The following is a 16,805-nucleotide window of genomic DNA, read 5'->3' on the forward strand; positions in this document are numbered from 1 at the left end:
TGTGGGAGTTAATCACATTACCCGACACAATGCATGGATAAATGACGATGACGCTGAGGCGCATGGATTCCAAACAGAGACATTGTGATGCATGAAAATACCCCGTGATGCATGAAAATACCCCGACGCGGGGCGAACTTTGAGTTTGATCTTTATTATTTGAAGTTATTTGAAAAGTATTACCAAGGACCTGCGGGTCCCATATACGAAAGGCGTTGAATAAATACCCTTAATTGGGCTTGTACCCTGCATTTTGTGTTTGGCTTTGATCAGTTCCCCACAATATATATATATATATATATATATATATATACACACAAAAATACAAACTTATTGTTTGCTATTGGAGTGAGAATGCATTGAAGGGAATTCATGTTGTTAATGTAATTGAGTTATTTTCAGTGTGTTTGACTATACAACTATACAACTATACGACTATACAACTAGGTTACTACTACAATTAGTGCCCTCCAGGCTCCAGCCTATCCCCTTTCTGTGTAGAGTGAGATGGGAGTTTTTGTGAACTGCTTGCCACAATAAAGTGTATTCCATCCTGTAAACTGCAAAACGTTTTAGTCATGTTGTCATTCAACCTACAGCAGGTTGTAGACCTATTTAAAATCATCAAAAGAGCTATCATTGCTATTTCTTTCTAAACCACAAGATGGCAGCAAATTATTATTCAAGCGATTTACTCAGCGATGGTGAGACCAGCTGAGGTTACCATTAATGCTATGTATGTTTACTAACCATAATGGTACCTGCACTTTAAAAAAAAATGTTGACATATTTATTCACAATGAATAACAAACAACAGACCTACATCTCTGCACAATCATAAATGTGATGCTATTATTTAAGTCCATGGTGGTCTTTAAAATGTGGTTCCCAAACTTTTTAGCTCCAGACCCAAAAGAGAAATGTGATGTCTCCCAGAGAGACCCAATATAGTGAAAATAGAAGATCTACAAGCACACACAACACTTCGTGATGCCACATGTTGTGCTTGTAGATCTACTATTTTCACTACCTCTTAAAAGTTTAGTTTATTACTGATTATTATAATTTTCTATTTAAAAAAAATACATATATTTTTAAAATGTTGGAAACAAAAATAAAGGGGGATTTAATTTGCGACCCATAAAAATGTGTCCGCGACCCACAAATGGGTTCCGCCCCAGTGTTTGGGAAACAGTGCTTTAAAACAAGTAGCCTAGGCTAGTAGGATAGCCTGGCTGGCTGCTCATCTCCTAGGAGCCGATCATCACGTCCCTGTCTGTCTGGCAGCAGCATGACTGCTCTGGATGCAGCGCTGCCTAGAGACGGAGCCAGACAGTCCTATGGGCCTACTACGACACACAGTGAGTGGAGAACTAATGTCAATGTGGATGCAAAAGCGAATGATTTAGGAGCGCTGTATCCATTCCTGTTCTATTCTTAGCATGCACGGATCACGCATGTATGTGTGCGTATCGCACACCACGGCTCCGGAGCATCTGTGAGCCAGATTCGCTATACGGCTGTCTGTCCACACCGGGATGGGATAACCGACGTGGGATAACCTAACCGAGAGGTCAGTTTGACGATGTAGTTCAATAGGAAAATACAAATATATTATTTTAAAGGATTGCAATTAAAATTAAATAAAAACACGCTCGCTAAAGAACGAACAGCCGGAGATAGCCTACCATTTTTTTAATGTAGATTTTCTCAGCATCAAAGCCACAATCAACCAGCCTGTGTGTGTGTGTGTGTGTGTGTGTGTGTGTGTGTGCGTGTGTGTGACCGCCTGCATGCATGCATGCGTGCCTGTGAGCACGTGCGTGTGTGTATGCGCGCGCGAGCATCTATGATGGAACAGATACTTCTGGCGACTTATGAACACACACACACACACACACACACACACACACACACACACACACACACACACACACACAGGCACGTGCGCACCACACACACACACACACACACACACACACACACACACACACACACACACACACACACACACACACACCGCACACACACGCACGCACGCGCACACACCCACACACAAGCACGCGCGCGCGCGCGCACACACACACACACACACACACGCACACGCACACGCACGCACACAGGCATGCACTCAGGTCGGAGGTGTGTGATAAGGCTACTTCAGGGGGCAGGGCTCCCATATATAAGGCTCAACAGCATCTCTCTCTCTGCAGGTGTCTGTAAGTGTTAAGCAGGTCATCATAGGACTCTTTAAGTTGTTCTCTTCCCCCGCTGTTCGGGGTTTAAAGTTGGATTACCTTTTGCCATTTCTTTCCAATAGGCAGTTTGGAGCATCAGCCAATATGTCTGGATGGGGATATGGACCAGATAATGGTGAGACAAACAGCTATACACTGTATAGGTGTGGATTTATGGATGCTATTTTGATGGCTACTGGGTATTTAAGTAAAGCAACTGTGACAGCGGCTCAATCACAAAAGCACACTGGTGTTTAAGAGCATAAAACACAGTTATTTTACTTAATTATACGTAACGTGGGTTTTATACTGCATTAGCCAATTTCTCATTCTGAATTCAGAATAGAATAGAATATTATTGTACTTTTCTTTTGAATTAATCTAAAGTAGTATAATTGGCCAGAACCACAATGGAAACAAGTCCCCAGGACTTTAAAAAAAAAAATCCTTTTAGCCCAAATGTCTGACTGTACCTCCTGCTGTTTACATTTCTGTCTAATAAAGTATTCAATCAGAGAGAGGAGCACTCAAAAAAATATGGAGGAGAGGAGGTAAAGTTAAAACAAAGTTTATTCTATACAAAATGCCAACATGTTTCGACCGGTTAAGGTCTTCATCAGTTCTCACCCTGATGAAGACCGTAACCGGTCGAAACTTGTTGCCATTTTTAATAGAATAAACTTTACCTCCTCTCCTCCAAAATTTTTGGAGTGCTCCTTTTTCTTTTTAAGTCTATATTCCTGCTGATCTTAGAAGCACCTTCAACACACTTTTAAGTTGCGCTGGTCACACAATACTCTCAATAGAATAAAATGAAATAAAATAGAACAAACGTAATAAATTATCAACACACTATTAAGCTCTTACTAAGAATAGATGCTTATTGCTTGACCCATTAAAACCGGGAAAGCATCTGTGTAATTTCCAATTTTAACCACTTTAATTATTTATTACTTTTTTTATTATTATTTTATACTTTGGCTATTCAAAAATAGCAGATATACAAGCTCACAGCGCGTCACTTTGTGCCGCTCTATGAGCTTGTAGATCTGCTATTTTTGAAAACATTTTTGCAGATCTTTGAATATACTGTACTTTTCTTTTTTTTAAAGCTAACGTTTTTAATTCTGGGGGTCCCTGTAACAAAATACTTTCCAGATGGGGGTGTCCACAGTCAAATATATAACTTTGGGGGTCCTTGACATGAAAAAGTTTGAGCATCACTGATATAGGAACATACATTTTTTCAGAAAACTGTTAGGATTTAGAAGGCATTTGTAGAATCGGCCTCAGGCCTTAATGGGTTAATTAAAATACGAATAAGCTGCTAATTTTAAACACTGTCATTTTCAGGACCTCACAAATGGGGTGAAACGTTTCCCATCTGCAACGGGGCCCAGCAGTCTCCCATCGACATTGTCCACAAGGAGGCCCAGCATGACCGCTCTCTGAAGGGCCTTAAAGTGAAATTCAACCCGGCTGACGCCAAGGACCTCATCAACACTGGATACCAGTTCCAGGTCACCTTCGTAGATGATGGGGACACTACCAGTAAGATCAACTATCTATCTGTTGTAGGATTTGATCTGAAAGTATAGTGCTAGTGTTAGTACAATTTTTTTTGTCTGTTTATTAGGTAAAGCTCCACTCACACTTAAACGTTGCTCAATGTTGGCCTTTTATGCAAAATAAATACATAAATAAAATATCAAAGAAATAGTTCACGCAAAACATGACTTATTTTCTATCAATTACACACCCCATGAAGCCTTGAATTCATGGAGATTTGTTTTTGTCGCATTCCTGAGCCAATAATTTGATGACCGTTGCAGTCTCTGGTAGGAGGCTCAAATGCAGGTCAATTGATAGAAAATAAGTCATTTTTTTGGGTGAACTTCTCCTTTAATGCTGTAATGCTGACTCTCACCCTTTACCAGGCTGTTTATAACTTGCTCTGGATTTAAAAAGTCACTGCCACTAGAAGCTGTTTATTTTAGTCATGCGTAACTGCACATAACAGTGTGGTCTGCAAATATTTGTACAGTAAGCATTCAACATCAGGTCTGACTCCAACTCAGGGGTCAGCAATTTTTGCCACGGACATACAGTACAAAATGAGACAATATTACCAGAAACACAGAAAGAGCTAGCCCTCAATGACCATATAACAGGTCTGTAACTCTGAGTGTATCAGAGTGTATAAATGGTACCAAATGTGGACCCTTAAGAACATTATAATGGTTTGATTGATTGATTGATTGATTGATGGATGTACTTTATTTAGTAAGACACGAGAACAACAGTACATGGAAGTACAAATTCACAATACAAGGTCTACTAAACTGGAAGACTCATTAAGCACTGAGCTTGTTTAAGATGAGATCCCCGTCACCCCGTGCACACAAATCATGATGACATATAAGAGACAGACAGATATATTTTGGTGTGTAAATCAAAGATTTGCCATGGACAAGACCAAGTCTTTGCCACGGTCATATTGATGACCCCTGCTCCAACTAGATCCTAAAGAATTTTGACTTCAGGATGACTGTGTACACACATGCACAGAAAAATGTGTATAATACTGAGAACCACTTGCAATCAATCGGCACTTTAACCTCATAGTCAATGTGCCACTTCACTTCTCTGTGTGAGTGTCTACTCCTTTCCTACTTTGTGGTATAGACTACAGTAGATAAAAAGGGCTATATGGCGAGGAGAGTGCTGTGTGAGTGTGTGCCAGTTTCCTTTCCTATTTTGTGGTATAGGCTACAGTAGATAAAGAGGGTGTGACGAGAAGACTGCTATATGAAGTCCTCAATCAACCAATCAGCGGGCATTCTCATTATCTACAGGCAGCCAGGATGCCTCAAAGACGTCATGAAATGAACAAAATGTAATAACACACTCCTAGAGCATATCCATGGTCACAATGGAGATATAATTAGTTAGGCAATATAGTTGACCGAGGCTGATTGGTTTGAGTTGAGACACAACCTGCCTCTGATTTAGCTAGAAACACAATAAAAAAAAAGCCATTGCAGCTAGACTTTAAAGACTAGCTGAAATGAAAAAATATGTTTCTCACACTTTTAGAGCATATCCATGCTCTAAATTATTGTTAATAATAGATTTGTGTATTTTTATATGAACCGTAGCGTCCCTTTATCTGGGCATGTAATAATAGGGGAAGATTCAGCAAAAATAGCAGACAAGTTTGAGAGCTTGTAGATCGGCTCTTTTTGGTGAAGACGGTGTAACGGGAAAAAAGGAGGGGGCCAAGTACAAACCATGTGGGGCCTTGGTCAATTAAGTATACTGTAGTGTTTAAAAACTTAAACCCTGTATACTTGGGTCCCCCATGGCTCTATACTGGGTATGTTCCTTTTTTCTCCCTACACCAAGTCTTTTTGCCGAAAATAGACAGTTTTCAAGTTCACAACATGTTGCAGCGCAACACACTGTGAGCTTGTACAACTGCTATTGAAACTGAATGATCACTCCAGAATAGGGATACTAGGGTTCATGTGGTTTTAAGTGGCTAATGCCAGAGATGGAACCAGAAGCAAACCGAATGGACATGTAGCTGAAACTGCACTACAGAACATTCTTCTATGGAAACTTGAATATTTTATGCTAATGACTTCCACTGACATGGCAAACAAATAAGCCTACAGTATATAATGGGAATGTTTTGAATATACCAAGATCATATCACCATACTCTTCTTCTGTGTCATATTTAAATGTACTTAGGTCCACTGACAATCCTAGACAGGCTGTTCAAACTAAATTCTATCTAGTATATAGCTCATGTACAGCGTGTGTGTGTGTGTGTGTGTGTGTGTGTGTGTGTGTGTGTGTGTGTGGGGGGGGGGGGGGGGGGGGGGGGGGGGGGGGATAAATGGTGGGGATGGGGTACAGATTGGGCTTAGGTAGTGCTATGGGAGGTGGTGTTTGTTGGGGTTGACCTTTCCTTTCCTTCCTCTCCAGCCCTGAGTGGAGGTCCTATCACAGGGACCTACCGTCTCAAGCAGTTCCATTTCCACTGGGGGGCGGGGAACGACAGAGGCTCCGAGCACACCGTCAATGGAATCAAGTTTCCCTGCGAGGTAACTGCTCTGCTCTACTCCACTAAACACCACTATTCAACGCACCAATATTACCAAACACACTGGGCCCTGTTTTGCACGTCTTAATTACCAGGCCTTATGTCTTAACAGGCCTGGAGGCATGGCCAATGCTGATGACAAACAGGAAATGCATTTATTTAATTCACTCCAACCAGAAGTAGGGAAACATATCCCCACCAACGATAAAAACAAAAGCCCATGTATGTAGTCTCACAGTCGCAGCCAGATGTCAGATTGATGATAGTGTGTCTTACCACATGAGACTATAGCGCCAACAGTATGATGTCACATTAGAAAATCTTTTTTTACAGGTAAAAAAAACATATATTTAAAACATTATAAAAAACACACCCCTGAGAAAATAATTACTAGTCTACTGTATTGAAAATGAATATTTTTTTGTTTCTTATTCAACACATTTTCATTGTTTCATTTATTTTTCATAAAATGTTTCTTGTGAACCTAAAACTTGCTTTGACACTTTTGTCTCAAACAACATCTCGGAAAAAATGACGCCGTCACTGTGCACCCTTATGAACGCCAGAGGTTGATCCAATTGCCTAACTGCCTAACTGAATGAAATAGTAATTGTATGTGGTGGCTATACTCTCTTCTTTTTCAGCTCCATTTGGTGTACTGGAACCCCAAGTACCCCAGTTTTGCTGACGCAGTCAAGCAGTGTGATGGACTGGCTGTGGTCGGGGTGTTCCTCAAGGTGGGATGCAGGGTTATTATAGTTCTAAACAAAACTAGAAAATTACGAAAACTAGAATTGAAAAAATGTATAAATGATAGAAATGAGGCATTACAAAAAATAGAGTAAGTAACTGAAACTGTATTGTGTTTACAAAACTAACTAAACTCATAGAGAAAATGAGATTTTAGTCTTCGTTTTAGTTTTAGTCTTCGTCAAAACTCTTCAAAGATAAGAAAAATAGGAGATCTACAAGCTTGTAACTCGGCTATTTTTGCAAGTTTTCAGACCTTGTTGTTTGCTGAAATTGAAAACAAAACAATCAATGTTGATCAGAATGATGTGATGGGAATTGCTGCTTATCTTCATTGCGTGTTTGTGTGTGTGTGTGTGTGTGTGTGTGTGTGTGTGTGTGTGTGTGTGTGTGTGTGTGTGTGTGTGTGTGTGTGTGTGTGTGTGTTCAAACTCAGATTGGAGGTGCCAACCCCAGCCTGCAGAAAGTGTTGGATGGCCTGGACACCATTAAATGCAAGGTAGACAACATGCTACATTTTATGTAAATATGCTGAACATAATTTGTCTATCCTATATGACAGTGGTTCCCAAACGGTGTGCTGTGAGACAAGACCAGGTGTACCTAGGTTGTAACAAACACACATATTATTGCAATATACAACTATGCAAATATGTACAGTATATCCCTTTCTTTTTTTTGTCTGAACTAATTTCCCAATACAGAGATAAATTCTATACCACACTAATGTATATCTTAACCACTTTCAACCTGGTGTCCCTATTCTGGGCATGTCATTACAGGTGAATTAAATTAAATTGTTAATTTAATTTAACAGCTTGAGCATGTAGATCAAGTATTTTCGCTATTGTTGGACATTTGCTAAAGTATGAAATAGATTGTAAATACGTTTTAAACTTTATTTGGCACTAGTAAATAAAAATACACTTTTACAGAGTGATAGCATGTATATATACTGTATAATGAATACAGTTGTACCTTTAGACTTGCCCTTTGGCGTGCCTTGGGCACAACATTTGAAAGTCATTTTCAGGTTCAGATAACTACCAAACGTAACACGCATATACAGTACACTTGAACCCTAGCATGTCTATGCTGTTGGAAAAAGAGCCGATCTACAAGCTGAGCTTGTAGATCGGCTATTTTTGGTGAAGAGATTTGATGTAGACGGAAAGAAAACTGTCAAAGTGCAGTTGTAACTTCCGGTTATCTAAGACTAAAGAGACAATATCCATTCCACACACTTTCATCCTATCAAACTTCTCTCTTTCTTTCACAGGGACAGCAGACCAACTTTGCTAACTTTAATACTGCGACTCTGCTCCCTGAATCCCTGGAATACTGGACCTATGATGGTTCCCTGACCACACCCCCTACTCTGGAGTGTGTCAAATGGATTGTCCTCAAGGACGCCATCAGTGTCAGCCCCGCCCAGGTATTTCTTGCTTTTAAAAAAACTCATCATTTACAAATTAAGCACGGGCAAAAATAATGGACAGACACACAAATTAGGGAAACATACATACCAGTACATACAATAAAGACAAACACTCTTCTAGATGGAAAGTATATTTTAAGAATGCATTTAAAAGAAGGCACTGATTTAGTCAAGCTTTGCCTTTACGCTCGACTCAGGAACAACCAGCAGGTTCCTGCCTGAGGACCTCAGGCTGTGCATTGGCATGTAAGGGGTTTTTGACTCAAACATTTAATTTGGGACAGGCCATGAAGTGCTTTAAAAGCTATCAGTGAAATATTGACATCAATCCCAAATAGACTGGGAAGAGTGCAAGAAAATCTGAGAATAACCAAGCCCTTGGTCTGGGCTGGACAATTCTACAGATCCCACAATCACTATTCCAGCCAAACCCGTTCACTGGTTTCTAACTAAAACTTAGTGAGGGCACTGGTCTAAAAGTTAATACAATTATTTGTTTCGGTCAACTGGTGTTCCCATGCACTGCTTGGGTAAACCTTTTTCTATAAGCCGGAATACTTTTATTTTGATTTTTTATTACCAATACTGTCAGGAAGCAAATGAACCCAAGCATGTCTATGCTAGGGTTCATAGATATGAAAGTTTGGGAGAGATCTTTCAGCTGAAGGTCGGAACAAAGTAAGGCTAGCATGGATGAAATTTCCATGTGAAACCAAAAACGTATTTAGAGACTTCACTTCACTTTGTTCTGTGATGCATGATTCAACGGCCTGTGAACATCAGCCATCCAGTCAGCAGCTGAAGCTAAACCATAAACTGGATTACATGCTGTATAAAATCTTAAAATATTTGGCAAGGCCACGTGGGCTTGTGTATATATGTACAGTACATGACTGTGTGTGTATGTGTGCACACACCCACATGCTACTACTTGCACGTTAATTTGCGGCGGTGCTAAATACAGACATGTTTCTTGGCAGTCTACCTGCTTTTGCATGGCAAGGTCACATATTAAAGTGCATGCAATTTCAAAACAGCATTTTAATCATCTGCTTTGCTGCTGCCCTTTTCTTATGTTTCCCCCACAAAGCTATAGTTTGTGGAGTGACCTTGTGACTGTGTCATGCATACTTTTAGATTTTAGGCACTGGTGCTTTTGTCCACAGCAACTTACAATGTGTCATCATAGCATAAAGATTGGGCAACGGGCGTTCTATTGCTTCCTCGTTTCGCACTAGCAATCTTAACATCAGGGTTTGAGGACAAGCCAGGAAATGTGAGGATAACTCTGTGAGGAAGCCCTGGGCTAATTGTAGAGATATATCACATTTGAAGTTGTAAGAGTGAGCCCAGGGCTAACACAGCTGTACGCCCAGAGCTATTGAGGATCTAGCCTAGGGCTGCATGGTGTGTCAAAAGCCCTACAAACAACTTCAGATCCATTTAGCTTACTTAACACATACAGATACTACAATGCTGTGGAAAAACCTTAGCAGAGTGAAAAGCATAATTGTGGTCGCACAATCGTAAATAATCATCAATCAGGCATCATAATCAAAATGTAATTATTGTGCATAATGTAATGGTGCTAATGATGAAATTCTGATGTTTTACAAGCAAAAGGAATGCATGGAAAATGTAAATTGAGAAGCCTTGTAGCATGCTCATTCATGTCTCATAATGGCTTACAACATATGGCATCTTATGAGGAGATAGTGATGTGATTATAATGTGCTATACAATTACTTAAAAATGTATGGCCAATAATTCTCATTATACAAATGTCAGTGTGAAGCTACTGTAAAACCCTTTGGGGCTGCCATGGCCAAAGTGAAGGGAGGATCAATTCCTAAACTGCTCTGTGTCGGGTTAGATTACACTATCACTGGGGGCCGTTCTGGTTTGGGGCCCCTAGAGAGTGTTTTGCTCCTCCTTACAACCAAACAGGCCGACTGACATTGCAATTGTTGGCACTCCGTTGCTAGTGGGGCTAAAAAAAAAAGCTATTGCAACAGCAAAATTGCAATTCACACCCCACACACACACACACACACACACACACCCCAGAGACACTTTTGTGTTACTACAGTTGCATGACATGCTGTCCATTGACTTTAATCGACATCATTCATTCCCTCTTATCCTAACTTCAGCCTGTATGTCTAACTTTAGACATACACGCCTGCACTCATACGCATTTAAAACACTATATTGTTTTTTGCTGACACATAGAGCACATATATTGCTTATGTAGGCTAGGGCGGGCAATAACATCCCAGAGTCTAAGTTCAGCAGTTAGCTACAGGCTACATGGCTCCCAGAGGAGACTTGTTTACCCTCCCTGTTAAAGGACTTACAGTGCACTGTGTCCCCTAATGAGCTGTTCTCAACTTACTAAACAAAAGGAAAGCCTCTGCGGCCTCCACTCTTTCTCTGTCTCTCTTTCTTGTTGTCTGTATGTCTGTCTGTCTGTTTCTCTCTCTTTCTTTCTTGTACACGCACACACGCACGCACACGCACGCACGCACGCACGCACGCACGCACGCACGCACGCACGCACGCACGCACGCACACATACCCGCACCCATGCACAGACTCTCACCCAGGCCTGCTGCATTCCCTATTCAACAGAAGTCGTGATCTCAATCTTTTCGTAATGGTTGTCTGGATTTTCCTGGCTTGGTTTCATGTTATCAGAAGCAATTATAGTGTCTAAAAGATACAGCACAACGACTAAATATAAATACAGCAGAGAAAGACTATAAGACCTGTCTTGCTGCATGTCTTTCCTAATGGTATGAGTGTTTCCCAAACATTTCCATGCCAAGGAGCCCCGTAGGCACTGGATGTGACCCCGTATTGCAAAATGGTTTAAAAGAAAGAAAGAAAGAAAGAAAGAAAGAAAGAAAGAAAGAAAGAAAGAAGCCTAAATAGTGAAAACAGCCAATCTACAAGCTGTGGTGTAACTGATGGTGCAACATGAGCCTAGTGTTCAGTGAGGGAGGGGCAGAGTACAGCTGAAGCATATGTACTGCACAGATAAGTTCAGCTGGCAGCAGCATGTGAGGTGCAGGAGATGGACCTTCACTGATGCCATCTTGTTGTGGTGGAAGAAGTACTCAGATATTTTACTTGAGTAAAAGTAGCAATACCACTATATATATAAATACTCTGTAAAACAAATAAAAGGCCTTAGTTCAAAATGTTACTTAGGTAAAAGTACAAAAGGATTGGCATCAAAATATACTTAAAGTACCAAGAGTAAAAGTAATTTTTTGTTGTTGAATATAGCAGATCTACAAGCTCACATTGTGTCGATGCGACTCGTTGTGAGCTTGTAGATCGGCTATTTTCAAATAGCCTAAAATAGGGCTAAAGTGGTTAACGTATGTTTTATAATTTAATAGTTTATATCTGCTAAGTAAAAGTACAATATTTGCCTCTGGGATGTAGTGGAGTAAAAGTAAAAGTACAGAAAATTGGAGATACTCCAGTAAAGTAAAAATACCTTAAAATTGTACTTAAGAACAGTACTTGAGTGAATGTACTTAGTTACTTTACACCACTGCCATCTTGTCGTGCTAGTCCCCATAGTCGATCTACACGCAATACAATAGTGGCATGCCTAAAGTAGGGACACCAAAGGTTAATGTGGTTAATGTTAAGGTGAAATGAATGAATGATTGAATGAATTAATGTCTTTATTAGGTAAACAGTCCACATGTTAGACAGGGCATTTGTGACATTTATAAATACAGTGTCTACTAAGGCTAGAGGAGTATCTAGTGCAGCTCTTCCCAGGGTTACTTATATTGACAATGATGCTATTCACAGACTCATCCAAGCGAGAAGCGACACATGAATCTATGCATTAAGTTCCGAAGAACCGCTTGAAAAGTATTGACTCTTGCAGCCACAAACATTTCCCTGGCACTGCACCATGTAGGCCTTTTGAGTAAAATTCTCACGGCATCATTAATTTTTCAAAGTCACTGCATCTTTATCAGACAAATGCCACCTGTGTCTGCTTGTACACTGTCGCTGCAGGCAACAAAAGGCCACGAGACACATTTCCACCCAGGTCTGTGCCAACGTGATATGCATGTTCAGCTGCTCACTGACTGAGGCTGTTGGCAAGATTTAGTATTGCTCAGGAACTGTGGAAAATAAACCTTTCAGCTATTACTGCACACTATACCTGTGGTTCTCAAACTTTTTCATGTCAAGGACCCCCAGGTTAACACTTATTAGCCTGCGGACCCCCATTTGAAAAGATATGCGGACCCCCATAAAATAACATTTGTACGGCTCTAACAGTGTTTCTCAACCGTTTTAATTTCAAGGACCCCCTGTTTGACATGCATTAGGCTACGGACCCCCATGTAATATGTAATAGCTCATAATGTTCTCCTACGTGCCATGATTGAGAAATTGATTCAGAGATTTTCGTTGTTTCAGTTCTCACAGTTGACTGACAATTACACTGATCTTATAGCCTTAGTTTGTATTTCAGAAAACATGACAAAATATATGAATTAGAGTGTTAAACATTTACTGTGTGAGCTTGTGATAAATGTATTCAGTAATGTTCAGATTTACATCAAATCTGGCCAAAATGCTTTAATGAAAGTGAAACGCTTATCTGACTCTCTTGATACAAACGAGAAGATTTCAATGCTTCTGTATTTCTGTATTCTAGATCATTTAACTGAGTACTTCACTTCCTGTCCATGGAAATAGCGTTCTGATTAACCCCTCAAGTGTTAATCCGAGATTTAATATGAACCCATTAAGACCGGGAGCGCATGTTTGTCACTATAGATTTCTTTGGCTATTCAAAAATAGCAGATATACAAGCTCATAGCGTGGCACCGAGTGCCGCGCTACAAGCTTGTAGATCTGCTATTTTTGAAAAATCGTGAAATTCTTTGCAAATCTTTGAATATATATTTTTTCTAAGCAAACATTTGTAACTCAAATCTTTGCGTCTGGGGGGTCCCTGGAACAAAATATTTTGAGATGGGGGGTCCGTGGCCAAATACATATCATTTTGGCGGTCCTTGACATGAAAATGTTTTAGAACCCCTGATGTAGCAACATAGGTTTTTTTCAAAAAACTGTTAGGATTCGGAAGACCTTTTGTAGAATCGGCCTCAGGTCTTAATGGGTTAATCATAAAAAGCACAGTAAAGCACCATATCCTCCCACTTGTGATCACTGAGATTGTCTTTCTCTGCCCCCCACCTTTGCCTCTCTGCAGATGGACGTGTTCCGCAAAGTGCTCTTCAGCGCTGAAGGAGAAGAGGCGTGCTGCATGGTGGACAACTACAGGCCTCCGCAGCCTCTGAAAGGACGCAAGGTCCGGGCCTCCTTCACTAGCATGTCTTCCTAACAAGCATCTTTCATTTCTACTTGTCTATTCCACACATAAATTTGTCAACCCCGGGGTATTATATCCTAATTAACAGTGTGGTCTGCCACTAACAGTCCATACATTACCATGGTGGTGCAGTCAAAGCAAATTATTGAAATCTTTCCCCAATCATTAGAAAGCATGGAGACGTGTGCGCTGAAAAGATCTGCGGTGTATTTTCACTGCACATACAAAAAAAAACTAAAGAAAAAGAAGATTTAAAACGTGACCCATTATGTCCTTGGTGTGATTAGTATGCTGTCCTACTCGCCTATGCTCTTTTCCCCACCCCCATCTCTCTTTATCTCTCTCCTATATCCCCCTCCCCCTCTCCACCGCCCCATAATCTCTCATGAGAGCGTCATGTTCAGATTACGCTTCGTTTGGCTGTCCTCGCTGTCATGGTCACATCAACATTGACCAGCAGCATACATACATAGTCTTCTGTGGGGCAAAACGGAAGCTAAATGTAGCCATCGTTTCAGTTCACATCTCATTGCAGCGTATTCTTTCAGAGCAAAAGCAACAGCATATTATGCCTACATGCTGAAAAAGAAAGCCTTTGTCTCGACTAGTTCTTTCTATGCATTCCATTACATCCTGAATTCTACTGCCGACAGACACAATGTTTTTATTATTTCTGCTTGTGAGTTTGAAGGGTTCTCTAACCTATTTAAAGAGTCTGGGTGTAGGCCTATTTTTCAGTGGCAGCCATGATTCAGCACTATGGTCACTGCTACTGGTGATGTCATGAAAGCATTTTCAAATCATTTCACACAGAGAGGCTGGGATTATGCATGTTATATTAAACATGCAGTTAAGGAAAGCCTCCCTGCATGCAATGATTTACCATCTGCTGTACAATGGTACCCAGCTTAACATGGAGCTCCCATTGACTTTTGATTGACTTGGTTAGAATCGATGGGCAGCCTTTTGTACAAAACTGACCAAACTCTTCCAATGAAGGAATCTATTAGAGACGTCACTCTATACTTGTAGTAACTATGACAACTGAACTACCTATCACCCCAGTGCTATGTATAATCTTGTCTTAAAGAATCATGACAAAATATATAAATTGTGGAGAATCTTTGAATTTGAAGCTTTGAATTATGGGTTGAATTATGACCTATGTAGACTCATTCAAGCTATTAACATGATTCATGTATTTCTTATGTCCATGGTCTGTGGATTTTGTCTTTTCTTTTTACATAAAATGTTTCTCTGATAGAGGATCTCCATTTTGGATTTCAAGTCATTGTCACGTTCTATTGAACTGGGCTGACTGATATGCAAGAGACCAGCGGAATGTTATTTTCTAGCTTTTATATACATTTCTTATCAAGCAATAATGTCTCCCAAGTGTAGTTTACACCATAACTGCAGCATTTGAAATGCTTCAACTATTAAATGGAAATGTCATGTTTATGTGTGAATCTGTCATAGTTGCAAATGTTTTATCAATAAAAGAAAATGTTCTATCATTTTGGGCTCGTCACTATTCTTTCTCACATGCATGCAGTGGTGGAAGAACTTAAGAAGTACTCACTAATTTTACTTAAGTAAAAGGATCAATACTGCAATGTAGATATAGCCTACTCTGTTACAAGTAAAAGTCTGGAATTCAAAATTTACTTGAGTAAAAGTACAAAAGCATTGGTATCAAAAGGTACCAAAAGTAATCGCGACGCATTGTGAGCTTGTAGATCGGCTATTTTCAAATGGACGAAATGATTGAAGGGGTTAATATGTTTTTTTTAAATATTAATCAAAATCTACAAAGTAACTAGTAACAAGTTTCAAATAATTGCAGTGGAGTAAAAGTGCAATATTTGCTTCTGAGATGTAGTGGAGAATAAGTAAAAGTACTGAAAACTGGAAATACTCCAGTAAAATAAAAGTACCTCATCATTGTACTTAAGTACAGTACGTGAGTAAATTTACTTAGTTACTTTACACCATTGCATACATGTACATTACACAAACACTGCACAGGTTCTGGAAAATCCTTGAATCTGCTGCTTACTACTGTTGAAGCAACTAGTCTATTCAGAGCAGAGTAGTACAAATGAAAAATACAATTAAAACAATATCTAAGATTACAGTTATAATATTCATTAATATTATATCATCATAATTCATAAAAATAAAAATGAAAAATGCTGAAACACATCCACATCAACAGTTCAAGCTTTCCATCCACGTAATCATGGAAATATGACTTGCAGCCAGGTAATGAAAATAGACTTTATTTTTTGTTATTGTTTAATATTGTTTCATCAGTAAGCTTTCATTCATTCTATTCTAAGAGCCAATCCACTCAAGGAGATTATGTATCAGTATTTTGTTAACAACTAAAGCGGCAGGGTGGCCCATACAGAGCTCACTGCAGCTGTAATCCTGCCTCAACAAATTCCTCCTTGTTTTAAAGGAGAGTTTTAGACATCACATGATGAAATTATGTATCAAAGGCCTTTATAACGCCCCCGGCAAACCTACGTGGGGTCACCGGGGGAAGTAGAGTAGACCATTGAACTATCATATCTGTACTGATGTGGGACTGACCTGCCTGGGAAAGGTCAGCCCCATATTCCGCTGGTTAACAGAGGGACTTCTGTAAGCAGCCAGTGTTAGTTTACACACACACGCACACACACACACACACACACACACACACACACACACACACACAGACACACACACACACACACACACACACACACACACACACACACACACACACACACACACACATCCGTGTGCATTCATACAGCACACAAGCTTCATTGGCTTCCATTGTGCACACATGTACTGCAAGTATAACTGTAGTGAAACGTCCTTTGATGTTGATGTGATC

At 40.0% G+C, this 16,805-nt stretch overlaps 1 protein-coding gene across 1 annotated transcript; it reads left to right on the top strand.

The window, feature by feature from the left end:
- Window positions 1–2,201: 2,201 nt before the first annotated feature.
- cahz (carbonic anhydrase) lies at window positions 2,202–15,432 on the top strand. The gene is made up of 7 exons (XM_084058345.1): window positions 2,202–2,373; window positions 3,591–3,788; window positions 6,230–6,348; window positions 6,992–7,084; window positions 7,534–7,596; window positions 8,377–8,532; window positions 13,796–15,432. The coding sequence occupies exons 1-7, from the start codon at window positions 2,343–2,345 to the stop codon at window positions 13,925–13,927; spliced, it is 792 nt and encodes a 263-aa protein (XP_083914471.1). The 5' UTR covers window positions 2,202–2,342; the 3' UTR covers window positions 13,928–15,432.
- Window positions 15,433–16,805: the final 1,373 nt, after the last annotated feature.

The sequence above is a fragment of the Gymnoscopelus microlampas genome (genome assembly GCF_963454915.1).
Source record: "Gymnoscopelus microlampas genome assembly, chromosome: 5".
NCBI lineage: Eukaryota > Metazoa > Chordata > Actinopteri > Myctophiformes > Myctophidae > Gymnoscopelus > Gymnoscopelus microlampas.

Coding starts and splice junctions, on each gene's coding strand:
- cahz (XM_084058345.1), top strand. CDS start 2,343: ATGTCTGGATGGGGATATGGACCAGATAATG. Junction 2,374..3,590: donor GGGATATGGACCAGATAATG/GTGAGACAAACA, acceptor TGTCATTTTCAG/GACCTCACAAATGGGGTGAA. Junction 3,789..6,229: donor AGATGATGGGGACACTACCA/GTAAGATCAACT, acceptor CTTCCTCTCCAG/CCCTGAGTGGAGGTCCTATC.